A 24,505-nucleotide genomic window follows, 5' to 3' on the forward strand; every position below is an offset into this window, starting at 1 on the left:
AGTGCACCATATAGTGTGTCAACGTCATCAGAATGGCCAAGAAAAACGCCAAGATCGTCGGCGTACGCCTTGCAAATGAGGCGGTGCGTCCCTATCTGAATGCCACGGCAGTCGCGGCCGATAATTCGCAGCAACGGATCTAAAGCTACAGAAAAAAGGGCCATTGAAAGGGGACACCCCTGCCGCACCGAGCGCCCAACACGGAAAGCTGGCGTCAAGTGGCCATTGACACTAACACGTGACGTCGCATTTTGTAAAAGATGCTTTACCACAGTCGTAAACTTAAAACCGAAGCCCATCCGCACAAGAACCTGGCGGAGGTACACATGGCTAATGCGGTCGAAAGCATTTTTGAAATCAATTAAGAAGATGGCAGCTGTCGGCAGTCTCGCACTTTTAACAAAACCGATACAGTCGCGATAGGCGAGGACGGCATCAAAAATGTTTCGACCCTGCACCGCACATGATTGACTATCACTGAGGACCGACGGTAAAACAACTTTAAGGCGTTGAGCCACGCATCGCGTTACAATCTTAAAATCGGCGTTCAGTAAAGTGATCGGCCGAACAGCGTCAATGCAGGGCGTCGCAGTCGATTTGGGAACCAATGTCACTACCCCCTCCTCAAACGCGGCAGGGATAACAGCACCATCCCGTATTTCATTTAAAAGAGCCACAAAAACATCACGAAAAAGATCATAAAATTTCAGATAAAATTCAGCAGGAATGCCGTCGGGACCAGGCGATTTACTTTTAGGGCTTCGTCGGATAGCATCGTACAGGTCGTCAGGTACATAAGCAGCATTTAAAAGCGTCCTATCCGTACGAGTTAAAACATGAGGTATGACGTGTAAAAAATCCCGCAACGCATTACAATCAACATCCAGCGCACGGAAAAGGGAACTAAAATGAGTAAAAACATCCCGCTCAATGTCGGACTGGACAGTAGTCCGTCTACCGTCGCACTGTTTCCAGGTACCGATGTGCAGACGGGCGCGCCGCCTGCGTTCCCTATGCAGATGATAAAGCGACAATGGTTCGCCATCCACAACCCCCGCAGGCTGGCTGCGGACGACGACACCGCCACTAACAGCACGCAAATCAGCGAGAAGCTTACGCTGGAACTGCTTAAAAGCGGGCAGCAAGGCAGGCTGTGACGTCACGCGCAGCGCGAGGTCTTGTAAACACGCCTGATGGAAGCGGGCGGTAGCGCGACGCCACCGAGCCGCCTCGCGGCTAAAATCCATTAAAAACCGCCTGATCACCGGCTTGGCCTCCCCGACCCACCACTCCAGCACACTACAGTCACCTCGCTTGGTCCCGAGCAATTTCTGCCACAGATTGGTAAAACACGTCACAAAATGGTCGTCGTTCAATAATGCACAATTAAATTTCCACAAATTCTTTCGCCTGGGAACACAAAATCTAGGCAATAAAAGCTGACAAAGGTAACCGGAATGATCAGAAAACAGCACGGGAAACATTTCCGTGCGGCAAATACGGGCAGAAAGCGGGGCAGAAACGTAAATTCTGTCCAGGCGGCTGTGCCCCGTGGGATAAAAATGAGTAAAATGCGTAACATCAGGGTTTAAAACACGCCACGTATCAACGAGCTGAAAACTGCGAACCAAGTCGCCGAGCTCGCGACAAATGTTAGGACGAGGCACCTGATCGACAACATCTAAAACGCAATTAAAATCGCCGCCTACAACTAAAGCATCCACATTCCGGTGTAACAGCGCACACAATTCCTGCCCATAAAAAACAGCCCTCGCCGGCTTATCGTTCCCAGACGGAGCATAGACGTTAACAAATACAACGCCCAGTATAGTGCAACTAACGGCACGACCATTAGGTAAAATAGCAACATTTGAAATAGCGAGGTCAGAACGTACTAAAATGGCAGTTCCTGTACTGTGATCCGGTAAAACATTGTCAATAACAGTAAAGTCACTAAAATCGTGTAAAAAGACAAGGGCATCACGCGTCACCTCTTGTAAAAACACAACATGGCAGTGGTGATCACGTAAAAAGTTCTTAAAAGCCAGTATCTTACACGGGTGACTCAATTTGTTAAGATTAATGGTGACAACATTCCACTGGCTAAAATCGTAAGTCATAGACTCACACAATTAAAAGACACACACAAAAGTAAAACACACATAAAACACGGGAGGTGCAGGTGCGCGACAGGGGAGGGGGCACACAGGACACACACTACGTCTCCCCACCCTCCACAACATCCTTCGCCCACTCCGAAGGCTCGAAGGGGGAGAGGGGCGGCAGGGTGGCAGTAGCCGTCACGCCAGAAGCGACCGACACAGAATCCTTAACGGACATCTCCACGTCGGAAGAAGGCACCGACACGCGGTCGTGAATAGAAGGACCAGCGCGACGACGGTGTACATCCTCTGCCTTCCGTTTAGTCGACAGAGATGCCGCAGTCACAGCCGAAACCGTGTCTGGCGCTAAAACAGGCACATCTACAGAGGCGGGTTGACTTAACACAGTCCGTAGATGGCGAACAGCAACGTCACGTTGCTGCGCTGCAACACTCAGATCAGCTGACTGTGCGTGGCGAGAGGAGGCACGCTGCTGCTGTTGTTGTTGTTTGCGCGGCGGCTGACGCTCGGAGCCGGCAGCCTGAGGCGGCCGTAGCTCCACGTCGAGGTCGCGCCGCGCGGCGCGGCGTTGCGACGCCCAAGAAGAGGCGGGGGGGCGCCCTACTGGGGACGGACTACGGTCACCTCGCGCTAAACCTCTGTCGTAGGAAGGGGAGCTACTGGCACTGCGGAAGCGTTGCCTACTGGAACTGCGAGAACGAGCTTCATCCCGCTGCGGTTTTGGTTCCACAAAAACATCGCTCGATTCCGCAACAGGAAGAGGCTCAGAAACGTCAGAGGGTGCAACGACGGGTGCAGGCACAGAAGGAGAGGGCTCCGCCTGCGACACAGTGGGGGCAACAGAGTCCGAATTAGGGCGCGAAACAACATCGGTTACCGACTGCGGCACGGAGTCAGAGACTGTCTCCGACACAACAGCACCCACAACCGGTTGAACAACAGCAGGCACGTTTTCCGAAACCGTGGACAAAGAGTCCTGACCGGTAGTCGCAACAGCAGAGACACTATGATCAGCAGACACATCCATCGCTTCCGCGGCGGCAGCAAGATTAACATCTGCCGCACGCCGCGCGGGCGCGGGGGGGGCGGAACCCAAGACCGTTGCGGCGACGGAAGCAAAACTAACTCCATGCAAATCGGCCTCAAGCGGTAGCTGAACAGGCCGTTTTCGCTTCGGACAATCCTGCCTATAATGGCCAACACCATTACAAAAGGAGCAAGTTTGTGGCTGGCCACTGTACGTGACAAACGCACGGTGACCGTTTACCAAAATAAAAGACGGAATATGCTGCCTAACCACCATCTTAACACTGCGCACACCGTTCTCGACTTGAAATATATACGCAGACGACCATTTCTCCTTCACGACAGATAAAACAGTGCCATATGGCCGCAAGTGACGAGAAATAGTGTCATTACGTATTTCAAACGGAAGGTTAAATATCCGTATATGTCGAAGACCAAAACCAGCGTGAGACACAGTGACATTACTAATATTTCCGTTAAGGTGTCTAAATTTGCGAACACCGTCATTAACAGAAACTACAGCATCACACAGATCGGAAGATTTGAGTTTTAAGAACACAGAATTTAAGAACGTATCGAACTGAATACCGAGTACGTCATTAGTAGACAACAACAAATCCTCAATTAACCAACGATGGATCTCAAAAGCCGAGGGTTTCTCGACGGAACGTTCGAATTCACACTGAACATTGTTCTGTCGCTCTTCACTATCATCGTAAAGAATATCCATTACTTACAGTTCAGTAGAAAGAAAGCCACGTGGCAAAGTAAGCAGACGACACGCGAGGCGCCGCCGGCCAAGTCGCACAAGGAAAACACTGCTCGCTCGGCACCGAGGTGTTGCCAGGCGGGCAGCCAGCCAAGTACTAGCCGGGCCCGATGATGCTTAACTTCGGTGATCGGACGAGAACCGGTGTATTCATCATGGTATGGCCGTTGGCGCTCATCTAATGTAGGAGCACGGCAGAATTCGCGTTCGGCTTTTCTCCCAACACACAAAATGTTAGTTTTCGGCCGCATTTGACGAAATCGCTTCCTTCCGCAACCGCCAGTTCCTCGAGGACGGCGCGGGGAGGCGCGCCCGGCGTCCCAGCAGAGCGACGGCCGAATTGGCGGGCGCACCGCCGCGTGTGTGAGACGCACTGCTGCTCGTTGCACCCCCTGTCATTCGCTGGGCGCGTGCAGCCTTCGACACTAGCGGAGGACGCATCTTGTCCCTGGTGTTCAGCGGAGGGCCTGTGCGGGGTGTGGCAGTGTCGTGCTGGAGGGCGCCACTGGTAGCGATGTGGGCTTCCTCGCCTCGCCTCGCCTCGCCTCGCCTCACACCAGGTGTCTGCGTAGTTTGCAGTGCATTCGCACCATTCCCATCCCTGTCCCTGTCCCCGTCCCGACTTGTCCCGACTTTGCTCGACTGCCGCTCGCTGCCGCTCGGGTCGTGGTCCATATGACAGCGCAAGCACGACAAACGTCTGCGGGACGAGACGAGACGACTAAGGAATACATTCGTGGTTACAAATCAAATTTGGAACTCTACACTCCTACACAACAATAGACGGTGACGTATTTCACAAATCACCTGCCGATTCGTACTGTTTTGTCGTTTTCAAAGTCTTCTTGGCAAACTTGGTTAGCACATTCTCCCTCAAACTGAGTTAATTACTGCATTTTCGTACCATTACAGTAGTTTAAAAGGCTTAAGGAAGCATCTTTGTCACAACAGAAAGGTAGTTTGAAAATTGGGCTGGCGACATAACAAACAAACAAAAGGAAGGGAGCCAACAGCACCCGGGTTTCCCAGGCGGTCACCCATCCAAGTACTAGCCGGGCCCGATGATGCTTAACTTCGGTGATCGGACGAGAACCGGTGTATTTATCATGGTATGGCCGTTGGCGCTCATCTTATGTAGGAGCACGGCAGAAGTCGCGTTCGGCTTTTCTCCCAACACACAAAATGTTAGTTTTCGGCCGCATTTGACGAAAGCGCTTCCTTCCGCAACCGCCAGTTCCTCGAGGACGGCGCGGGGAGGCGCGCCCGGCGTCCCAGCAGAGCGACGGCCGAATTGGCGGGCGCACCGCCGCGTGTGTGAGACGCACTGCTGCTCGTTGCACCCCCTGTCATTCGCTGGGCGCGTGCAGCCTTCGACACTAGCGGAGGACGCATCTTGTCCCTGGTGTTCAGCGGAGGGCCTGTGCGGGGTGTGGCAGTGTCGTGCTGGAGGGCGCCACTGGTAGCGATGTGGGCTTCCTCGCCTCGCCTCGCCTCGCCTCGCCTCACACCAGGTGTCTGCGTAGTTTGCAGTGCATTCGCACCATTCCTATCCCTGTCCCTGTCCCCGTCCCGACTTGTCTCGACTTTGCTCGACTGCCGCTCGCTGCCGCTCGGGTCGTGGTCCATATGACAGCGCAAGCACGACAAACGTCTGCGGGACGAGACGAGACGACTAAGGAATACATTCGTGGTTACAAATCAAATTTGGAACTCTACACTCCTACAGAATAGGCGGTGACGTATTTCAGAAATCACCTGCCGATTCGTACTGTTTTGTCGTGTTCAAAGTCTTCTTGGCAAACTTGGTTAGCACATTCTCCCTCAAACTGAGTTAATTACTGCATTTTCGTACCATTACAGTAGTTTAAAAGGCTTAAGGAAGCATCTTTGTCACAACAGAAAGGTAGTTTGAAAATTGGGCTGGCGACATAACAAAAAAACAAAAGGAAGGGAGCCAACAGCACCCGGGTTTCCCAGGCGGTCACCCATCCAAGTACTAGCCGGGCGCGATGATGCTTAACTTCGGTGATCGGACGAGAACCGGTGTATTCATCATGGTATGGCCGTTGGCGCTCATCTAATGTAGGAGCACGGCAGAATTCGCGTTCGGCTTTTCTCCCAACACGCAAAATGTTAGTTTTCGGCCGCATTTGACGAAAGCGCTTCCTTCCGCAACCGCCAGTTCCTCGAGGACGGCGCGGGGAGGCGCGCCCGGCGTCCCAGCAGAGCGACGGCCGAATTGGCGGGCGCACCGCCGCGTGTGTGAGACGCACTGCTGCTCGTTGCACCCCCTGTCATTCGTTGGGCGCGTGCAGCCTTCGACACTAGCGGAGGACGCATCTTGTCCCTGGTGTTCAGCGGAGGGCCTGTGCGGGGTGTGGCAGTGTCGTGCTGGAGGGCGCCACTGGTAGCGATGTGGGCTTCCTCGCCTCGCCTCACACCAGGTGTCTGCGTAGTTTGCAGTGCATTCGCACCATGCCTGTCCCTGTCCCCGTCCCGACTCGTCCCGACTTTGCTCGACTGCCGCTCGCTGCCGCTCGGGTCGTGGTCCATATGACAGCGCAAGCACGACAAACGTCTGCGGGACGAGACGAGACGACTAAGGAATACATTCGTGGTTACAAATCAAATTTGGAACTCTACACTCCTACACAACAATAGGCGGTGACGTATTTCAGAAATCACCTGCCGATTCGTACTGTTTTGTCGTTTTCAAAGTCTTCTTGGCAAACTTGGTTAGCACATTCTCCCTCAAACTGAGTTAATTACTGCATTTTCGTACCATTACAGTAGTTTAAAAGGCTTAAGGAAGCATCTTTGTCACAACAGAAAGGTAGTTTGAAAATTGGGCTGGCGACATAACAAAAAAACAAAAGGAAGGGAGCCAACAGCACCCGGGTTTCCCAGGCGGTCACCCATCCAAGTACTAGCCGGGCCCAATGATGCTTAACTTCGGTGATCGGACGAGAACCGGTGTATTCATCATGGTATGGCCGTTGGCGCTCATCTAATGTAGGAGCACGGTAGAATTCGCGTTCGGCTTTTCTCCCAACACACAAAATGTTAGTTTTCGGCCGCATTTGACGAAAGCGCTTCCTTCCGCAACCGCCAGTTCCTCGAGGACGGCGCGGGGAGGCGCGCCCGGCGTCCCAGCAGAGCGACGGCCGAATTGGCGGGCGCACCGCCGCGTGTGTGAGACGCACTGCTGCTCGTTGCACCCCTTGTCATTCGCTGGGCGCGTGCAGCCTTCGACACTAGCGGAGGACGCATCTTGTCCCTGGTGTTCAGCGGAGGGCCTGTGCGGGGTGTAGCAGTGTCGTGCTGGAGGGCGCCACTGGTAGCGATGTGGGCTTCCTCGCCTCGCCTCACACCAGGTGTCTGCGTAGTTTGCAGTGCATTCGCACCATTCCTATCCCTGTCCCTGTCCCCGTCCCGACTTGTCCCGACTTTGCTCGACTGCCGCTCGCTGCCGCTCGGGTCGTGGTCCATATGACAGCGCAAGCACGACAAACGTCTGCGGGACGAGACGAGACGACTAAGGAATACATTCGTGGTTACAAATCAAATTTGGAACTCTACACTCCTACACAACATTAGGCGGTGACGTATTTCAGAAATCACCTGCCGATTTGTACTGTTTTGTCGTTTTCAAAGTCTTCTTGGCAAACTTGGTTAGCACATTCTCCCTCAAACTGAGTTAATTACTGCATTTTCGTACCATTACAGTAGTTTAAAAGGCTTAAGGAAGCATCTTTGTCACAACAGAAAGGTAGTTTGAAAATTGGGCTGCGACATAACAAAAAAACAAAAGGAAGGGAGCCAACAGCACCCGGGTTTCCCAGGCGGTCACCCATCCAAGTACTAGCCGGGCCCGATGATGCTTAACTTCGGTGATCGGACGAGAACCGGTGTATTCATCATGGTATGGCCGTTGGCGCTCATCTAATGTAGGAGCACGGCATAATTCGCGTTCGGCTTTTCTCCCAACACACAAAATGTTAGTTTTCGGCCGCATTTGACGAAAGCGCTTCCTTCCGCAACCGCCAGTTCCTCGAGGACGGCGCGGGGAGGCGCGCCCGGCGTCCCAGCAGAGCGACGGCCGAATTGTCGGGCGCACCGCCGCGTGTGTGAGACGCACTGCTGCTCGTTGCACCCCCTGTCATTCGCTGGGCGCGTGCAGCCTTCGACACTAGCGGAGGACGCATCTTGTCCCTGGTGTTCAGCGGAGGGCCTGTGCGGGGTGTGGCAGTGTCGTGCTGGAGGGCGCCACTGGTAGCGATGTGGGCTTCCTCGCCTCGCCTCGCCTCGCCTCACACCAGGTGTCTGCGTAGCTTGCAGTGCATTCGCAGCATTCCTATCCCTGTCCCTGTCCCCGTCCCGACTTGTCCCGACTTTGCTCGACTGCCGCTCGCTGCCGCTCGGGTCGCGGTCCATATGACAGCGCAAGCACGACAAACGTCAGCGGGACGAGACGAGACGACTAAGCAATACATTCGTAGTTACAAATCAAATTTGGAACTCTACACTCCTACACAACAATAGGCGGTGACGTATTTCAGAAATCACCTGCCGATTCGCACTGCTTTGTCGTTTTCAAAGTCTTCTTGGCAAACTTGGTTAGCACATTCTCCCTCAAACTGAGTTAATTACTGCATTTTCGTACCATTACAGTAGTTTAAAAGGCTTAAGGAAGCATCTTTGTCACAACAGAAAGGTAGTTTGAAAATTGGGCTGCGACATAACAAAAAAACAAAAGGAAGGGAGCCAACAGCACCCGGGTTTCCCAGGCGGTCACCCATCCAAGTACTAGCCGGGCCCGATGATGCTTAACTTCGGTGATCGGACGAGAACCGGTGTATTCATCATGGTATGGCCGTTGGCGCTCATCTAATGTAGGAGCACGGCATAATTCGCGTTCGGCTTTTCTCCCAACACACAAAATGTTAGTTTTCGGCCGCATTTGACGAAAGCGCTTCCTTCCGCAACCGCCAGTTCCTCGAGGACGGCGCGGGGAGGCGCGCCCGGCGTCCCAGCAGAGCGACGGCCGAATTGGCGGGCGCACCGCCGCGTGTGTGAGACGCACTGCTGCTCGTTGCACCCCCTGTCATTCGCTGGGCGCGTGCAGCCTTCGACACTAGCGGAGGACGCATCTTGTCCCTGATGTTCAGCGGAGGGCCTGTGCGGGGTGTGGCAGTGTCGTGCTGGAGGGCGCCACTGGTAGCGATGTGGGCTTCCTCGTCTCGCCTCGCCTCGCCTTGCCTCGCCTCACACCAGGTGTCTGCGTAGTTTGCAGTTCATTCGCACCATTCCTATCCCTGTCCCTGTCCCCGTCCCGACTTGTCCCGACTTTGCTCGACTGCCGCTCGCTGCCGCTCGGGTCGTGGTCCATATGACAGCGCAAGCACGACAAACGTCTGCGGGACGAGACGAGACAACTAAGGAATACATTCGTGGTTACAAATCAAATTTGGAACTCTACACTCCTACACAACAATAGGCGGTGACGTATTTCAGAAATCACCTGCCGATTCGTACTGTTTTGTCGTTTTCAAAGTCTTCTTGGCAAACTTGGTTAGCACATTCTCCCTCAAACTGAGTTAATTACTGCATTTTCGTACCATTACAGTAGTTTAAAAGGCTTAAGGAAGCATCTTTGTCACAACAGAAAGGTAGTTTGAAAATTGGGCTGGCGACATAACAAAAAAACAAAAGGAAGGGAGCCAACAGCACCCGGGTTTCCCAGGCGGTCACCCATCCAAGTACTAGCCGGGCCCGATGATGCTTAACTTCGGTGATCGGACGAGAACCGGTATATTCATCATGGTATGGCCGTTGGCGCTCATCTAATGTAGGAGCACGGCAGAATTCGCGTTCGGCTTATCTCCCAACACACAAAATGTTAGTTTTCGGCCGCATTTGACGAAAGCGCTTCCTTCCGCAACCGCCAGTTCCTCGAGGTCGGCGCGGGGAGGCGCGCCCGGCGTCCCAACAGAGCGACGGCCGAATTGGCGGGCGCACCGCCGCGTGTGTGAGACGCACTGCTGCTCGTTGCACCCCTGTCATTCGCTGGGCGCGTGCAGCCTTCGACACTAGCGGAGGACGCATCTTGTCCCTGGTGTTCAGCGGAGGGCCTGTGCAGGGTGTGGCAGTGTCGTGCTGGAGGGCGCCACTGGTAGCGATGTGGGCTTCCTCGCCTCGCCTCGCCTCGCCTCGCCTCGCCTCACACCAGGTGTCTGCGTAGTTTGCAGTGCATTCGCACCATTCCTATCCCTTTCCCTGTCCCCGTCCCGACTTGTCCCGACTTTGCTCGACTGCCGCTCGCTGCCGCTCGGGTCGTGGTCCATATGACAGCGCAAGCACGACAAACGTCTGCGGGACGAGACGAGACGACTAAGGAATACATTCGTGGTTACAAATCAATTTGGAACTCTACACTCCTACACAACAATAGGCGGTGACGTATTTCAGAAATCACCTGCCGATTCGTACTGTTTTGTCGTTTTCAAAGTCTTCTTGGCAAACTTGGTTAGCACATTCTCCATCAAACTGAGTTAATTACTGCATTTTCGTACCATTACAGTAGTTTAAAAGGCTTAAGGAAGCATCTTTGTCACAACAGAAAGGTAGTTTGAAAATTGGGCTGGCGACATAACAAAAAAACAAAAGGAAGGGAGCCAACAGCACCCGGGTTTCCCAGGCGGTCACCCATCCAAGTACTAGCCGGGCCCGATAATGCTTAACTTGGGTGATCGGACGAGAACCGGTGTATTCATCATGGTATGGCCGTTGGCGCTCATCTAATGTAGGAGCACGGCAGAATTCGCGTTCGGCTTTTCTCCCAACACACAAAATGTTAGTTTTCGGCCGCATTTGACGAAAGCGCTTCCTTCCGCAACCGCCAGTTCATCGAGGACGGCGCGGGGAGGCGCGCCCGGCGTCCCAGCAGAGCGACGGCCGAATTGGCGGGCGCACCGCCGCGTGTGTGAGACGCACTGCTGCTCGTTGCACCCCTGTCATTCGCTGGGCGCGTGCAGCCTTCGACACTAACGGAGGACGCATCTTGTCCCTGGTGTTAAGCGGAAGGCCTGTGCGGGGTGTGGCAGTGTCGTGCTGGAGGGCGCCACTGGTAGCGATGTGGGCTTCCTCGCCTCGCCTCGCCTCGCCTCACACCAGGTGTCTGCGTAGTTTGCAGTGCATTCGCACCATTCCTATCCCTGTCCCTGTCTCCGTCCCGACTTGTCCCGACTTTGCTCGACTGCCGCTCGCTGCCGCTCGGGTCGTGGTCCATATGACAACGCAAGCACGACAAACGTCTGCGGGAAGAGACGAGACGACTAAGGAATACATTCGTGATTACAAATCAAATTTGGAACTCTACACTCCTACACAACAATAGGCGGTGACGTATTTCAGAAATCACCTGCCGATTCGTACTGTTTTGTCGTTTTCAAAGTCTTCTTGGCAAACTTGGTTAGCACATTCTCCCTCAAACTGAGTTAATTACTGCATTTTCGTACCATTACAGTAGTTTAAAAGGCTTAAGGAAGCATCTTTGTCACAACAGAAAGGTAGTTTGAAAATTGGGCTGGCGACATAACAAAAAAACAAAAGGAAGGGAGCCAACAGCACCCGGGTTTCCATGGCGGACACCCATCCAAGTACTAGCCGGGCCCGATAATGCTTAACTTCGGTGATCGGACGAGAACCGGTGTATTCATCATGGTATGGCCGTTGGCGCTCGTCTAAAGTAGGAGCACGGCAGAATTCGCGTTCGGCTTTTCTCCCAACACGCAAAATGTTAGTTTTCGGCCGCATTTGACGAAAGCGCTTCCTTCCGCAATCGCCAGTTCCTCGAGGCCGGCGCGGGGAGGCGCGCCCGGCGTCCCAGCAGAGCGACGGCCGAATTGGCGGGCGCACCGCCGCGTGTGTGAGACGCACTGCTGCTCGTTGCACCCCCTGTCATTCGCTGGGCGCGTGCAGCCTTCGACACTAGCGGAGGACGCATCTTGTCCCTGGTGTTCAGCGGAGGGCCTGTGCGGGGTGTGGCAGTGTCGTGCTGGAGGGCGCCACTGGTAGCGATGTGGGCTTCCTTGCCTCGCCTCGCCTCGCCTCGCCTCACACCAGGTGTCTGCGTAGTTTGCAGTGCATTCGCACCATTCCTATCCCTGTCCCTGTCCCCGTCCCGACTTGTCCCGACTTTGCTCGACTGCCGCTCGCTGCCGCTCGGGTCGTGGTCCATATGACAGCGCAAGCACGACAAACGTCTGCGGGACGAGACGAGACGACTAAGGAATACATTCGTGGTTACAAATCAAATTTGGAACTCTACACTCCTACACAACAATAGGTGGTGACGTATTTCAGAAATCACCTGCCGATTCGTACTGTTTTGTCGTTTTCAAAGTCTTCTTGGCAAACTTGGTTAGCACATTCTCCCTCAAACTGAGTTAATTACTGCATTTTCGTACCATTACAGTAGTTTAAAAGGCTTAAGGGAGCATCTTTGTCACAACAGAAAGGTAGTTTGAAAATTGGGCTGGCGACATAACAAAAAAACAAAAGGAAGGGAGCCAACAGCACCCGGGTTTCCAAGGCGGTCACCCATCCAAGTACTAGCCGGGCCCGATTATGCTTAACTTCGGTGATCGGAGGAGAACCGGTGTATTCATCATGGTATGGCCGTTGGCGCTCATCAAATGTAGGAGCACGGCAGAATTCGCGTTCGGCTTTTCTCCCAACACACAAAATGTTAGTTTTCGGCCGCATTTGACGAAAGCGCTTCCTTCCGCTACCGCCAGTTCATCGAGGACGGCGCGGGGAGGCGCGCCCGGCGTCCCAGCAGAGCGACGGCCGAATTGGCGGGCGCACCGCCGCGTGTGTGAGACGCACTGCTGCTCGTTGCACCCCCTGTCATTCGCTGGGCGCGTGCTGCCTTCGACACTAGCGGAGGACGCATCTTGTCCCTGGTGTTCAGCGGAGGGCCTGTGCGGGGTGTGGCAGAGTCGTGCTGGAGGGCGCCACTGGTAGCAATGTGGGCTTCCTCGTCTCGATTCGCCTCGCCTCGCCTCACACCAGGTGTCTGCGTAGTTTGCAGTGCATTCGCACCATTCCTATCCCTGTCCCTGTCCCCGTCCCGAATTGTCCCGACTTTGCTCGACTGCCGCTCGCTGCCGCTCGGGTCGTGGTCCATATGACAGCGCAAGCACGACAAACGTCTGCGGGACGAGACGAGACGACTAAGGAATACATTCGTGATTACAAATCAAATTTGGAACTCTACACTCCTACACAACAATAGGCGGTGACGTATTTCAGAAATCACCTGCCGATTCGTACTGTTTTGTCGTTTTCAAAGTCTTCTTGGCAAACTTGGTTAGCACATTCTCCCTCAAACTGAGTTAATTACTGCATTTTCGTACCATTACAGTAGTTTAAAAGGCTTAAGGAAGCATCTTTGTCACAACAGAAAGGTAGTTTGAAAATTGGGCTGGCGACATAACAAAAAAACAAAAGGAAGGGAGCAAACAGCACCCGGGTTTCCAAGGCGGTCACCCATCCAAGTACATGCCGGGCCCGATGATGCTTAACTTCGGTGATCGGACGAGAACCGGTGTATTCATCATGGTATGGCCGTTGGCGCTCATCTAATGTAGGAGCACGGCAGAATTCGCGTTCGGCTTTTCTCCCAACACACAAAATGTTAGTTTTCGGCCGCATTTGACGAAAGCGCTTCCTTCCGCAACCGCCAGTTCATCGAGGACGGCGCGGGGAGGCGCGCCCGGCGTCCCAGCAGAGCGACGGCCGAATTGGCGGGCGCACCGCCGCGTGTGTGAGACGCACTGCTGCTCGTTGCACCTCTGTCATTCGCTGGGCGCGTGCAGCCTTCGACACTAGCGGAGAACGCATCTTGTCCCTGGTGTTCAGCGGAGGGCCTGTGCGGGGTGTGGCAGTGTCGTGCTGGAGGGCGCCACTGGTAGCGATGTGGGCTTCCTCGCCTCGCCTCGGCTCGCCTCGCCTCACACCAGGTGTCTGCGTAGTTTGCAGTGCATTCGCACCATTCCTATCCCTGTCCCTGTCCCCGTCCCGACTTGTGCCGACTTTGCTCGACTGCCGCTCGCTGCCGCTCGGGTCGTGGTCCATGTGACAGCGCAAGCACGACAAACGTCTGCGGGACGAGACGAGACGACTAAGGAATACATTCGTGGTTACAAATCAAATTTGGAACTCTACACTCCTACACAACAATAGGCGGTGACATATTTCAGAAATCACCTGCCGATTCGTACTGTTTTGTCGTTTTCAAAGTCTTCTTGGCAAACTTGGTTAGCACATTCTCCCTCAAACTGAGTTAATTACTGCATTTTCGTACCATTACAGTAGTTTAAAAGGCTTAAGGAAGCATCTTTGTCACAACAGAAAGGTAGTTTGAAAATTGGGCTGGCGACATAACAAAAAAACAAAAGGAAGGGAGCCAACAGCACTCGGGTTTCCCAGGCGGTCACCCATCCAAGTACTAGCCGGGCCCGATGATGCTTAACTTCGGTGATCGGACGAGAACCGGTGTATTCATCATGGTATGGCCGTTGGCGCTCATCTAATGTAGGAGCACGGCAGAATTCGCGTTCGGCTTTTCTCCCAACACACAAAATGTTAGTTTTCGGCCGCATTTGACGAAAGCGCTTCCTTCCGCAACCGCCAGTTCCTCGAGGACGGCGCGGGGAGGCGCGCCCGGCGTCCCAGCAGAGCGACGGCCGAATTGGCGGGCGCACCGCCGCGTGTGTGAGACGCACTGCTGGTCGTTGCACCCCCTGTCATTCGCTGGGCGCGTGCAGCCTTCGACACTAGCGGAGGACGCATCTTGTCCCTGGTGTTCAGCGGAGGGCCTGTGCGGGGTGTGGCAGTGTCGTGCTGGAGGGCGCCACTGGTAGCGATGTGGGCTTCCTCGCCTCGCCTCGCCTCGCCTCGCCTCACACCAGGTGTCTGCGTAGTTTGCAGTGCATTCGCACCATTCCTATCCCTGTCCCTGTCCCCGTCCCGACTTGTCCCGACTTTGCTCGACTGCCCTTCGCTGCCGCTCGGGTCGTGGTCCATATGACAGCGCAAGCACGACAAACGTCTGCGGGACGAGACGAGACGACTAAGGAATACATTCGTGGTTACAAATCAAATTTGGAACTCTACACTCCTACACAACAATAGGCGGTGACGTATTTCAGAAATCACCTGCCGATTCGTACTGTTTTGTCGTGTTCAAAGTCTTCTTGGCAAACTTGGTTAGCACATTCTCCCTCAAACTGAGTTAATTACTGCATTTTCGTACCATTACAGTAGTTTAAAAGGCTTAAGGAAGCATCTTTGTCACAACAGAAAGGTAGTTTGATAATTGGGCTGGCGACATAACAAAAAAACAAAAGAAAGGGAGCCAACAGCACCCGGGTTTCCCAGGCGGTCACCCATCCAAGTACTAGCCGGGCCCGCTGATGCTTAACTTCGGTGATCGGACGAGAACCGGTGTATTCATCATGGTATGGCCGTTGGCGCTCATCTAATGTAGGAGCACGGCAGAATTCGCGTTCGGCTTTTCTCCCAACACACAAAATGTTAGTTTTCGGCCGCATTTGACGAAAGCGCTTCCTTCCGCAACCGCCAGTTCCTCGAGGACGGCGCGGGGAGGCGCGCCCGGCGTCCCAGCAGAGCGACGGCCGAATTGGCGGGCGCACCGCCGCGTGTGTGAGACGCACTGCTGCTCGTTGCACCCCCTGTCATTCGCTGGGCGCGTGCAGCCTTCGACACTAGCGGAGGACGCATTTGTCCCTGGTGTTCAGCGGAGGGCCTGTGCGGGGTGTGGCAGTGTCGTGCTGGAGGGCGCCACTGGTAGCGATGTGGGCTTCCTCGCCTCGCCTCACACCAGGAGTCTGCGTAGTTTGCAGTGCATTCGCACCATTCCTATCCCTGTCCCTGTCCCCGTCCCGACTTGTCCCGACTTTGCTCGACTGCCGCTCGCTGCCGCTCGGGTCGTGGTCCATATGACAGCGCAAGCACGACAAACGTCTGCGGGACGAGACGAGACGACTAAGGAATACATTCGTGGTTACAAATCAAATTTGGAACTCTACACTCCTACACAACAATAGGCGGTGACGTATTTCAGAAATCACCTGCCGATTCGTACTGTTTTGTCGTTTTCAAAGTCTTCTTGGCAAACTTGGTTAGCACATTCTCCCTCAAACTGAGTTAATTACTGCATTTTCGTACCATTACAGTAGTTTAAAAGGCTTAAGGAAGCATCTTTGTCACAACAGAAAGGTAGTTTGAAAATTGGGTTCGCGACATAACAAAAAAACAAAAGGAAGGGAGCCACCAGCACCCGGGTTTCCCAGGCGGTCACCCATCCAAGTACTAGCCAGGCCCGATGATGCTTAACTTCGGTGATCGGACGAGAACCGGTGTATTCATCATGGTATGGCCGTTGGCGCTCATCTAATGTAGGAGCACGGCAGAATTCGCGTTCGGCTTTTCTCCCAACACACAAAATGTTAGTTTTCGGCCGCATTTGACGAAAGCGCTTCCTTCCGCAACCGCCAGTTCCTCGAGGACGGCGCGGGGAGGCGCGCCCGGCGTCCCAGCAGAGCGACGGCCGAATTGGCGGGCGCACCGCCGCGTGTGTGAGACGCACTGCTGGTCGTTGCACCCCCTGTCATTCGCTGGGCGCGTGCAGCCTTCGACACTAGCGGAGGACGCATCTTGTCCCTGGTGTTCAGCGGAGGGCCTGTGCGGGGTGTGGCAGTGTCGTGCTGGAGGGCGCCACTGGTAGCGATGTGGGCTTCCTCGCCTCGCCTCGCCTCACACCAGGTGTCTGCGTAGTTTGCAGTGCATTCGCACCATTCCTATCCCTGTCCCTGTCCCCGTCCCGACTTGTCCCGACTTTGCTCGACTGCCGCTCGCTGCCGCTCGGGTCGTGGTCCATATGACAGCGCTAGCACGACAAACGTCTGCGGGACGAGACGAGACGACTAAGGAATACATTCGTGGTTACAAATCAAATTTGGAACTCTACACTCCTACACAACAATAGGCGGTGACGTATTTCAGAAATCACCTGCCGATTCGTACTGTTTTGTCGTGTTCAAAGTCTTCTTGGCAAACTTGGTTAGCACATTCTCCCTCAAACTGAGTTAATTACTGCATTTTCGTACCATTACAGTAGTTTAAAAGGCTTAAGGAAGCATCTTTGTCACAACAGAAAGGTAGTTTGAAAATTGGGCTGGCGACATAACAAAAAAACAAAAGAAAGGGAGCCAACAGCACCCGGGTTTCCCAGGCGGTCACCCATCCAAGTACTAGCCGGGCCCGATGATGCTTAACTTCGGTGATCGGACGAGAACCGGTGTATTCATCATGGTATGGCCGTTGGCGCTCATCTAATGTAGGAGCACGGCAGAATTCGCGTTCGGCTTTTCTCCCAACACACAAAATGTTAGTTTTCGGCCGCATTTGACGAAAGCGCTTCCTTCCGCAACCGCCAGTTCCTCGAGGACGGCGCGGGGAGGCGCGCCCGGCGTCCCAGCAGAGCGACGGCCGAATTGGCGGGCGCACCGCCGCGTGTGTGAGACGCACTGCTGCTCGTTGCACCCCCTGTCATTCGCTGGGCGCGTGCAGCCTTCGACACTAGCGGAGGACGCATCTTGTCCCTGGTGTTCAGCGGAGGGCCTGTGCGGGGTGTGGCAGTGTCGTGCTGGAGGGCGCCACTGGTAGCGATGTGGGCTTCCTCGCCTCGCCTCACACCAGGAGTCTGCGTAGTTTGCAGTGCATTCGCACCATTCCTATCCCTGTCCCTGTCCCCGTCCCGACTTGTCCCGACTTTGCTCGACTGCCGCTCGCTGCCGCTCGGGTCGTGGTCCATATGACAGCGCAAGCACGACAAACGTCTGCGGGACGAGACGAGACGACTAAGGAATACATTCGTGGTTACAAATCAAATTTGGAACTCTACACTCCTACACAACAATAGGCGGTGACGTATTTCAGAAATCACCTGCCGATTCGTACTGTTTTGTCGTTTTCAAAGTCTTCTTGGCAAACTTGGTTAGCACATTCTCCCTCAAACTGAGTTAATTACTGCATTTTCGTACCATTACAGTAGTTTAAAAGGCTTAAGGAAGCATCTTTGTCACAACAGAAAGGTAGTTTGAAAATTGGGTTCGCGACATAACAAAAAAACAAAAGGAAGGGAGCCACCAGCACCCGGGTTTTCCAGGCGGTCACCCATCCAAGTACTAGCCGGGCCCGACGATGCTTAACTTCGGTGATCGGACGAGAACCGGTGTATTCATCATGGTATGGCCGTTGGCGCTCATCTAATGTAGGAGCACGGCAGAATTCGCGTTCGGCTTTTCTCCCAACACACAAAATGTTAGTTTTCGGCCGCATTTGACGAAAGCGCTTCCTTCCGCAACCGCCAGTTCCTCGAGGACGGCGCGGGGAGGCGCGCCCGGCGTCCCAGCAGAGCGACGGCCGAATTGGCGGGCGCACCGCCGCGTGTGTGAGACGCACTGCTGGTCGTTGCACCCCCTGTCATTCGCTGGGCGCGTGCAGCCTTCGACACTAGCGGAGGACGCATCTTGTCCCTGGTGTTCAGCGGAGGGCCTGTGCGGGGTGTGGCAGTGTCGTGCTGGAGGGCGCCACTGGTAGCGATGTGGGCTTCCTCGCCTCGCCTCGCCTCGCCTCGCCTCACACCAGGTGTCTGCGTAGTTTGCAGTGCATTCGCACCATTCCTATCCCTGTCCCTGTCCCCGTCCCGACTTGTCCCGACTTTGCTCGACTGCCGCTCGCTGCCGCTCGGGTCGTGGTCCATATGACAGCGGAAGCACGACAAACGTCTGCGGGACGAGACGAGACGACTAAGGAATACATTCGTGGTTACAAATCAAATTTGGAACTCTACACTCCTACACAACAATAGGCGGTGACGTATTTCAGAAATCACCTGCCGATTCGTACTGTTTTGTCGTGTTCAAAGTCTTCTTGGCAAACTTGGTTAGCACATTCTCCCTCAAACTGAGTTAATTACTGCATTTTCGTACCATTACAGTAGTTTAAAAGGCTTAAGGAAGCATCTTTGTCACAACAGAAAGGTAGTTTGAAAATTGGGCTGGCGACATAACAAAAAAACAAAAGAAAGGGAGCCAACAGCACCCGGGTTTCCCAGGCGGTCACCCATCCAAGTACTAGCCGGGCCCGATGATGCTTAACTTCGGTGATCGGACGAGAACCGGTGTATTCATCATGGTATGGCCGTTGGCGCTCATCTAATGTAGGAGCACGGCAGAATTCGCGTTCGGCTTTTCTCCCAACACACAAAATGTTAGTTTTCGGCCGCATTTGACGAAAGCGCTTCCTTCCGCAACCGCCAGTTCCTCGAGGACGGCGCGGGGAGGCGCGCCCGGCGTCCCAGCAGAGCGACGGCCGAATTGGCGGGCGCACCGCCGCGTGTGTGAGACGCACTGCTGCTCGTTGCACCCCCTGTCATTCGCTGGGCGCGTGCAGCCTTCGACACTAGCGGAGGGCGCATCTTGTCCCTGGTGTTCAGCGGAGGGCCTGTGCGGGGTGTGGCAGTGTCGTGCTGGAGGGCGCCACTGGTAGCGATGTGGGCTTCCTCGCCTCGCCTCACACCAGGAGTCTGCGTAGTTTGCAGTGCATTCGCACCATTCCTATCCCTGTCCCTGTCCCCGTCCCGACTTGTCCCGACTTTGCTCGACTGCCGCTCGCTGCCGCTCGGGTCGTGGTCCATATGACAGCGCAAGCACGACAAACGTCTGCGGGACGAGACGAGACGACTAAGGAATACATTCGTGGTTACAAATCAAATTTGGAACTCTACACTCCTACACAACAATAGGCGGTGACGTATTTCAGAAATCACCTGCCGATTCGTACTGTTTTGTCGTTTTCAAAGTCTTCTTGGCAAACTTGGTTAGCACATTCTCCCTCAAACTGAGTTAATTACTGCATTTTCGTACCATTACAGTAGTTTAAAAGGCTTAAGGAAGCATCTTTGTCACAACAGAAAGGTAGTTTGAAAATTGGGTTCGCGACATAACAAAAAAACAAAAGGAAGGGAGCCACCAGCACCCGGGTTTCCCAGGCGGTCACCCATCCAAGTACTAGCCAGGCCCGATGATGCTTAACTTCGGTGATCGGACGAGAACCGGTGTATTCATCATGGTATGGCCGTTGGCGCTCATCTAATGTAGGAGCACGGCAGAATTCGCGTTCGGCTTTTCTCCCAACACACAAAATATTAGTTTTCGGCCGCATTTGACGAAAGCGCTTCCTTCCGCAACCGCCAGTTCCTCGAGGACGGCGAGGGGAGGCGCGCCCGGCGTCCCAGCAGAGCGACGGCCGAATTGGCGGGCGCACCGCCGCGTGTGTGAGACGCACTGCTGCTCGTTGCACCCCCTGTCATTCGCTGGGCGCGTGCAGCCTTCGACACTAGCGGAGGACGCATCTTGTCCCTGGTGTTCAGCGGATGGCCTGTGCGGGGTGTGGCAGTGTCGTGCTGGAGGGCGCCACTGGTAGCGATGTGGGCTTCCTCGCCTCGCCTCACACCAGGTGTCTGCGTAGTTTGCAGTGCATTCGCACCATTCCTATCCCTGTCCCTGTCCCCGTCCCGACTTGTCCCGACTTTGCTCGACTGCCGCTCGCTGCCGCTCGGGTCGTGGTCCATATGACAGCGCAAGCACGACAAACGTCTGCGGGACGAGACGAGACGACTAAGGAATACATTCGTGGTTACAAATCAAATTTGGAACTCTACACTCCTACACAACAATAGGCGGTGACGTATTTCAGAAATCACCTGCCGATTCGTACTGTTTTGTCGTGTTCAAAGTCTTCTTGGCAAACTTGGTTAGCACATTCTCCCTCAAACTGAGTTAATTACTGCATTTTCGTACCATTACAGTAGTTTAAAAGGCTTAAGGAAGCATCTTTGTCACAACAGAAAGGTAGTTTGAAAATTTGGCTTTCGACATAACAAAAAAACAAAAGAAAGGGAGCCAACAGCACCCGGGTTTCCCAGGCGGTCACCCATCCAAGTACTAGCCGGGCCCGATGATGCTTAACTTCGGTGATTGGACGAGAACCGGTGTATTCATCATGGTATGGCCGTTGGCGCTCATCTAATGTAGGAGCACGGCAGAATTCGCGTTCGGCTTTTCTCCCAACACACAAAATATTAGTTTTCGGCCGCATTTGACGAAAGCGCTTCCTTCCGCAACCGCCAGTTCCTCGAGGACGGCGCGGGGAGGCGCGCCCGGCGTCCCAGCAGAGCGACGGCCGAATTGGCGGGCGCACCGCCGCGTGTGTGAGACGCACTGCTGCTCGTTGCACCCCCTGTCATTCGCTGGGCGCGTGCAGCCTTCGACACTAGCGGAGGACGCATCTTGTCCCTGGTGTTCAGCGGAGGGCCTGTGCGGGGTGTGGCAGTGTCGTGCTGGAGGGCGCGACTGGTAGCGATGTGGGCTTCCTCGCCTCGCCTCGCCTCGCCTCGCCTCACACCAGGTGTCTGCGTAGTTTGCAGTGCATTCGCACCATTCCTATCCCTGTCCCTGTCCCCGTCCCGACTTGTCCCGACTTTGCTCGACTGCCACTCGCTGCCGCTCGGGTCGTGGTCCATATGACAGTGCAAGCACGACAAACGTCTGCGGGACGAGACGAGACGACTAAGGAATACATTCGTGGTTACAAATCAAATTTGGAACTCTACACTCCTACACAACAATAGGCGGTGACGTATTTCAGAAATCACCTGCCGATTCGTACTGTTTTGTCGTTTTCAAAGTCTTCTTGGCAAACTTGGTTAGCACATTCTCCCTCAAACTGAGTTAATTACTGCATTTTCGTACCATTACAGTAGTTTAAAAGGCTTAAGGAAGCATCTTTGTCACAACAGAAAGGTAGTTTGAAAATTGGGCTGGCGACATAACAAAAAACCAAAAGGAAGGGAGCCAACAGCACCCGGGTTTCCAAGGCGGTCACCCATCCAAGTACTAGCCGGGCCCGATGATGCTTAACTTCGGTGATCGGACGAGAACCGGTGTATTCATCATGGTATGGCCGTTGGCGCTCATCTAATGTAGGAGCACGGCAGAATTCGCGTTCGGCTTTTCTCCCAACACACAAAATGTTAGTTTTCGGCCGCATTTGACGAAAGCGCTTCCTTCCGCAACCGCCAGTTCCTCGAGGACGGCGCGGGGAGGCGCGCCCGGCGTCCCAGCAGAGCGACGGCCGAATTGGCGGGCGCACCGCCGCGTGTGTGAGACGCACTGCTGCTCGTTGCACCCCCTGTCATTCGCTGGGCGCGTGCAGCCTTCGACACTAGCGGAGGACGCATCTTGTCCCTGGTGTTCAGCGGATGGCCTGTGCGGGGTGTGGCAGTGTCGTGCTGGAGGGCGCCACTGGTAGCGATGTGGGCTTCCTCGCCTCGCCTCACACCAGGTGTCTGCGTAGTTTGCAGTGCATTCGCACCATTCCTATCCCTGTCCCTGTCCCCGTCCCGACTTGTCCCGACTTTGCTCGACTGCCGCTAGCTGCCGCTCGGGTCGTGGTCCATATGACAGCGCAAGCACGACAAACGTCTGCGGGACGAGACGAGACGACTAAGGAATACATTCGTGGTTACAAATCAAATTTGGAACTCTACACTCCTACACAACAATAGGCGGTGACGTATTTCAGAAATCACCTGCCGATTCGTACTGTTTTGTCGTTTTCAAAGTCTTCTTGGCAAACTTGGTTAGCACATTCTCCCTCAAACTGAGTTAATTACTGCATTTTCGTACCATTACAGTAGTTTAAAAGGCTTAAGGAAGCATCTTTGTCACAACAGAAAGGTAGTTTGAAAATTGGGCTGGCGACATAACAAAAAAACAAAAGGAAGGGAGCGAACAGTTCCGGGTTTCCCAGGCGGTCACCCATCCATGTACTAGCCGTGCCCAATGATGCTTATCTTCGGTGATCGGACGAGAACCGGTGTATTCATCATGGTATGGCCGTTGGCGCTCGTCTAAAGTAGGAGCACGGCAGAATTCGTGTTCGGCTTTTCTCCCAACACGCAAAATGTTAGTTTTCGGCCGCATTTGACGAAAGCGCTTCCTTCCGCAACCGCCAGTTCCTCGAGGACGGCGCGGGGAGGCGCGCCCGGCGTCCCAGCAGAGCGACGGCCGAATTGGCGGGCGCACCGCCGCGTGTGTGAGACGCACTGCCGCTCGTTGCACCCCCTGTCACTCGCTGGGCGCGTGCAGCCTTCGACACTAGCGGAGGACGCATCTTGTCCCTGGTGTTCAGCGGAGGGCCTGTGCGGGGTGTGGCAGTGTCGTGCTGGAGGGCGCCACTGGTAGCGATGTGGGCTTCCTCGCCCCGCCTCGCCTCGCCTCACACCAGGTGTCTGCGTAGTTTGCAGTGCATTCGCACCATTCCTATCCCTGTCCCTGTCCCCGTCCCGACTTGTCCCGACTTTGCTCGACTGCCGCTCGCTGCCGCTCGGGTCGTGGTCCATATGACAGCGCAAGCACGACAAACGTCTGCGGGACGAGACGAGACGACTAAGGAATACATTCGTGGTTACAAATCAAATTTGGAACTCTACACTCCTACACAACAATAGGCGGTGACGTGTTTCAGAAATCACCTGCCGATTCGTACTGTTTTGTCGTTTTCAAAGTCTTCTTGGCAAACTTGGTTAGCACATTCTCCCTCAAACTGAGTTAATTACTGCATTTTCGTACCATTACAGTAGTTTAAAAGGCTTAAGGACGCATCTTTGTCACAACAGAAAGGTAGTTTGAAAATTGGGCTGGCGACATAACAAAAAAACAAAAGGAAGGGAGCCAACAGCACCCGGGTTTCCCAGGCGGTCACCCATCCAAGTACTAGCCGGGACCGATGATGCTTAACTTCGGTGATCGGACGAGAACCGGTGTATTCATCATGGTATGGCCGTTGGCGCTCATCTAATGTAGGAGCACGGCAGAATTCGCGTTCGGCTTTTCTCCCAACACACAAAATGTTAGTTTTCGGCCGCATTTGACGAAAGCGCTTCCTTCCGCAACCGCCAGTTCCTCGAGGACGGCGCGGGGAGGCGCGCCCGGCGTCCCAGCAGAGCGACGGCCGAATTGGCGGGCGCACCGCCGCGTGTGTGAGACGAACTGCTGCTCGTTGCACCCCCTGTCATTCGCTGGGCGCGTGCAGCCTTCGACACTAGCGGAGGACGCATCTTGTCCCTGGTGTTCAGCGGAGGGCCTGTGCGGGGTGTGGCAGTGTCGTGCTGGAGGGCGCCACTGGTAGCGATGTGGGCTTCCTCGTCTCGCCTCGCCTCGCCTCGCCTCACACCAGGTGTCTGCGTAGTTTGCAGTGCATTCGCACCATTCCTATCCCTGTCCCTGTCCCCGTCCCGACTTGTCCCGACTTTGCTCGACTGCCGCTCGCTGCCGCTCGGGTCGTGGTCCATATGACAGCGCAAGCACGACAAACGTCTGCGGGACGAGACGAGACGACTAAGGAATACATTCGTGGTTACAAATCAAAT

The 24,505-nt window shown here is 54.6% G+C and overlaps 1 protein-coding gene, 20 non-coding genes and 2 pseudogenes across 21 annotated transcripts; all 23 read right to left on the reverse strand.

Moving 5' to 3' along the window:
- Positions 1 to 2,217: 2,217 nt before the first annotated feature.
- LOC126154634 (uncharacterized) lies at positions 2,218 to 3,150 on the reverse strand. The gene has a single exon (XM_049916165.1). It carries the CDS (start codon positions 3,148 to 3,150, stop codon positions 2,218 to 2,220), a length of 933 nt encoding a protein of 310 aa, XP_049772122.1.
- Positions 3,151 to 3,972: 822 nt separating this feature from the next.
- LOC126155416 (5S ribosomal RNA) lies at positions 3,973 to 4,090 on the reverse strand (annotated as a pseudogene).
- Positions 4,091 to 4,922: 832 nt separating this feature from the next.
- On the reverse strand, positions 4,923 to 5,041 carry LOC126154732 (5S ribosomal RNA). The gene has a single exon (XR_007532271.1). It is a non-coding gene; the product is annotated as a 5S ribosomal RNA (ribosomal RNA).
- Positions 5,042 to 5,870: 829 nt separating this feature from the next.
- LOC126154991 (5S ribosomal RNA) lies at positions 5,871 to 5,989 on the reverse strand. The gene has a single exon (XR_007532513.1). It is a non-coding gene; the product is annotated as a 5S ribosomal RNA (ribosomal RNA).
- An 811-nt stretch (positions 5,990 to 6,800) lies between these two features.
- LOC126154703 (5S ribosomal RNA) lies at positions 6,801 to 6,919 on the reverse strand. Its single transcript, XR_007532244.1, has one exon. It is a non-coding gene; the product is annotated as a 5S ribosomal RNA (ribosomal RNA).
- Positions 6,920 to 7,735: 816 nt separating this feature from the next.
- Positions 7,736 to 7,854, reverse strand: LOC126155455 (5S ribosomal RNA). Its single transcript, XR_007532916.1, has one exon. It is a non-coding gene; the product is annotated as a 5S ribosomal RNA (ribosomal RNA).
- Positions 7,855 to 8,680: 826 nt separating this feature from the next.
- Positions 8,681 to 8,799, reverse strand: LOC126155456 (5S ribosomal RNA). The gene has a single exon (XR_007532917.1). It is a non-coding gene; the product is annotated as a 5S ribosomal RNA (ribosomal RNA).
- An 837-nt stretch (positions 8,800 to 9,636) lies between these two features.
- LOC126155798 (5S ribosomal RNA) lies at positions 9,637 to 9,755 on the reverse strand. The gene has a single exon (XR_007533236.1). It is a non-coding gene; the product is annotated as a 5S ribosomal RNA (ribosomal RNA).
- Positions 9,756 to 10,590: 835 nt separating this feature from the next.
- Positions 10,591 to 10,709, reverse strand: LOC126155067 (5S ribosomal RNA). Its single transcript, XR_007532584.1, has one exon. It is a non-coding gene; the product is annotated as a 5S ribosomal RNA (ribosomal RNA).
- An 826-nt stretch (positions 10,710 to 11,535) lies between these two features.
- LOC126155238 (5S ribosomal RNA) lies at positions 11,536 to 11,654 on the reverse strand. The gene has a single exon (XR_007532744.1). It is a non-coding gene; the product is annotated as a 5S ribosomal RNA (ribosomal RNA).
- An 832-nt stretch (positions 11,655 to 12,486) lies between these two features.
- LOC126155187 (5S ribosomal RNA) lies at positions 12,487 to 12,605 on the reverse strand. The gene has a single exon (XR_007532696.1). It is a non-coding gene; the product is annotated as a 5S ribosomal RNA (ribosomal RNA).
- Positions 12,606 to 13,437: 832 nt separating this feature from the next.
- Positions 13,438 to 13,556, reverse strand: LOC126155251 (5S ribosomal RNA). Its single transcript, XR_007532756.1, has one exon. It is a non-coding gene; the product is annotated as a 5S ribosomal RNA (ribosomal RNA).
- Positions 13,557 to 14,387: 831 nt separating this feature from the next.
- Positions 14,388 to 14,506, reverse strand: LOC126154788 (5S ribosomal RNA). Its single transcript, XR_007532324.1, has one exon. It is a non-coding gene; the product is annotated as a 5S ribosomal RNA (ribosomal RNA).
- Positions 14,507 to 15,338: 832 nt separating this feature from the next.
- LOC126155833 (5S ribosomal RNA) lies at positions 15,339 to 15,457 on the reverse strand. Its single transcript, XR_007533269.1, has one exon. It is a non-coding gene; the product is annotated as a 5S ribosomal RNA (ribosomal RNA).
- An 816-nt stretch (positions 15,458 to 16,273) lies between these two features.
- On the reverse strand, positions 16,274 to 16,392 carry LOC126154772 (5S ribosomal RNA). Its single transcript, XR_007532309.1, has one exon. It is a non-coding gene; the product is annotated as a 5S ribosomal RNA (ribosomal RNA).
- Positions 16,393 to 17,214: 822 nt separating this feature from the next.
- On the reverse strand, positions 17,215 to 17,333 carry LOC126155457 (5S ribosomal RNA). Its single transcript, XR_007532918.1, has one exon. It is a non-coding gene; the product is annotated as a 5S ribosomal RNA (ribosomal RNA).
- Positions 17,334 to 18,150: 817 nt separating this feature from the next.
- Positions 18,151 to 18,269, reverse strand: LOC126155266 (5S ribosomal RNA). The gene has a single exon (XR_007532770.1). It is a non-coding gene; the product is annotated as a 5S ribosomal RNA (ribosomal RNA).
- Positions 18,270 to 19,101: 832 nt separating this feature from the next.
- On the reverse strand, positions 19,102 to 19,220 carry LOC126155458 (5S ribosomal RNA). The gene has a single exon (XR_007532919.1). It is a non-coding gene; the product is annotated as a 5S ribosomal RNA (ribosomal RNA).
- An 817-nt stretch (positions 19,221 to 20,037) lies between these two features.
- On the reverse strand, positions 20,038 to 20,156 carry LOC126154774 (5S ribosomal RNA). The gene has a single exon (XR_007532310.1). It is a non-coding gene; the product is annotated as a 5S ribosomal RNA (ribosomal RNA).
- An 817-nt stretch (positions 20,157 to 20,973) lies between these two features.
- Positions 20,974 to 21,092, reverse strand: LOC126154824 (5S ribosomal RNA). Its single transcript, XR_007532357.1, has one exon. It is a non-coding gene; the product is annotated as a 5S ribosomal RNA (ribosomal RNA).
- Positions 21,093 to 21,924: 832 nt separating this feature from the next.
- LOC126155870 (5S ribosomal RNA) lies at positions 21,925 to 22,043 on the reverse strand. Its single transcript, XR_007533303.1, has one exon. It is a non-coding gene; the product is annotated as a 5S ribosomal RNA (ribosomal RNA).
- An 817-nt stretch (positions 22,044 to 22,860) lies between these two features.
- LOC126155402 (5S ribosomal RNA) lies at positions 22,861 to 22,978 on the reverse strand (annotated as a pseudogene).
- An 827-nt stretch (positions 22,979 to 23,805) lies between these two features.
- On the reverse strand, positions 23,806 to 23,924 carry LOC126154663 (5S ribosomal RNA). Its single transcript, XR_007532206.1, has one exon. It is a non-coding gene; the product is annotated as a 5S ribosomal RNA (ribosomal RNA).
- Between the last annotated feature and the right edge of the window lie 581 nt (positions 23,925 to 24,505).

This window comes from Schistocerca cancellata, unplaced genomic scaffold (assembly GCF_023864275.1).
Source record: "Schistocerca cancellata isolate TAMUIC-IGC-003103 unplaced genomic scaffold, iqSchCanc2.1 HiC_scaffold_1100, whole genome shotgun sequence".
NCBI lineage: Eukaryota > Metazoa > Arthropoda > Insecta > Orthoptera > Acrididae > Schistocerca > Schistocerca cancellata.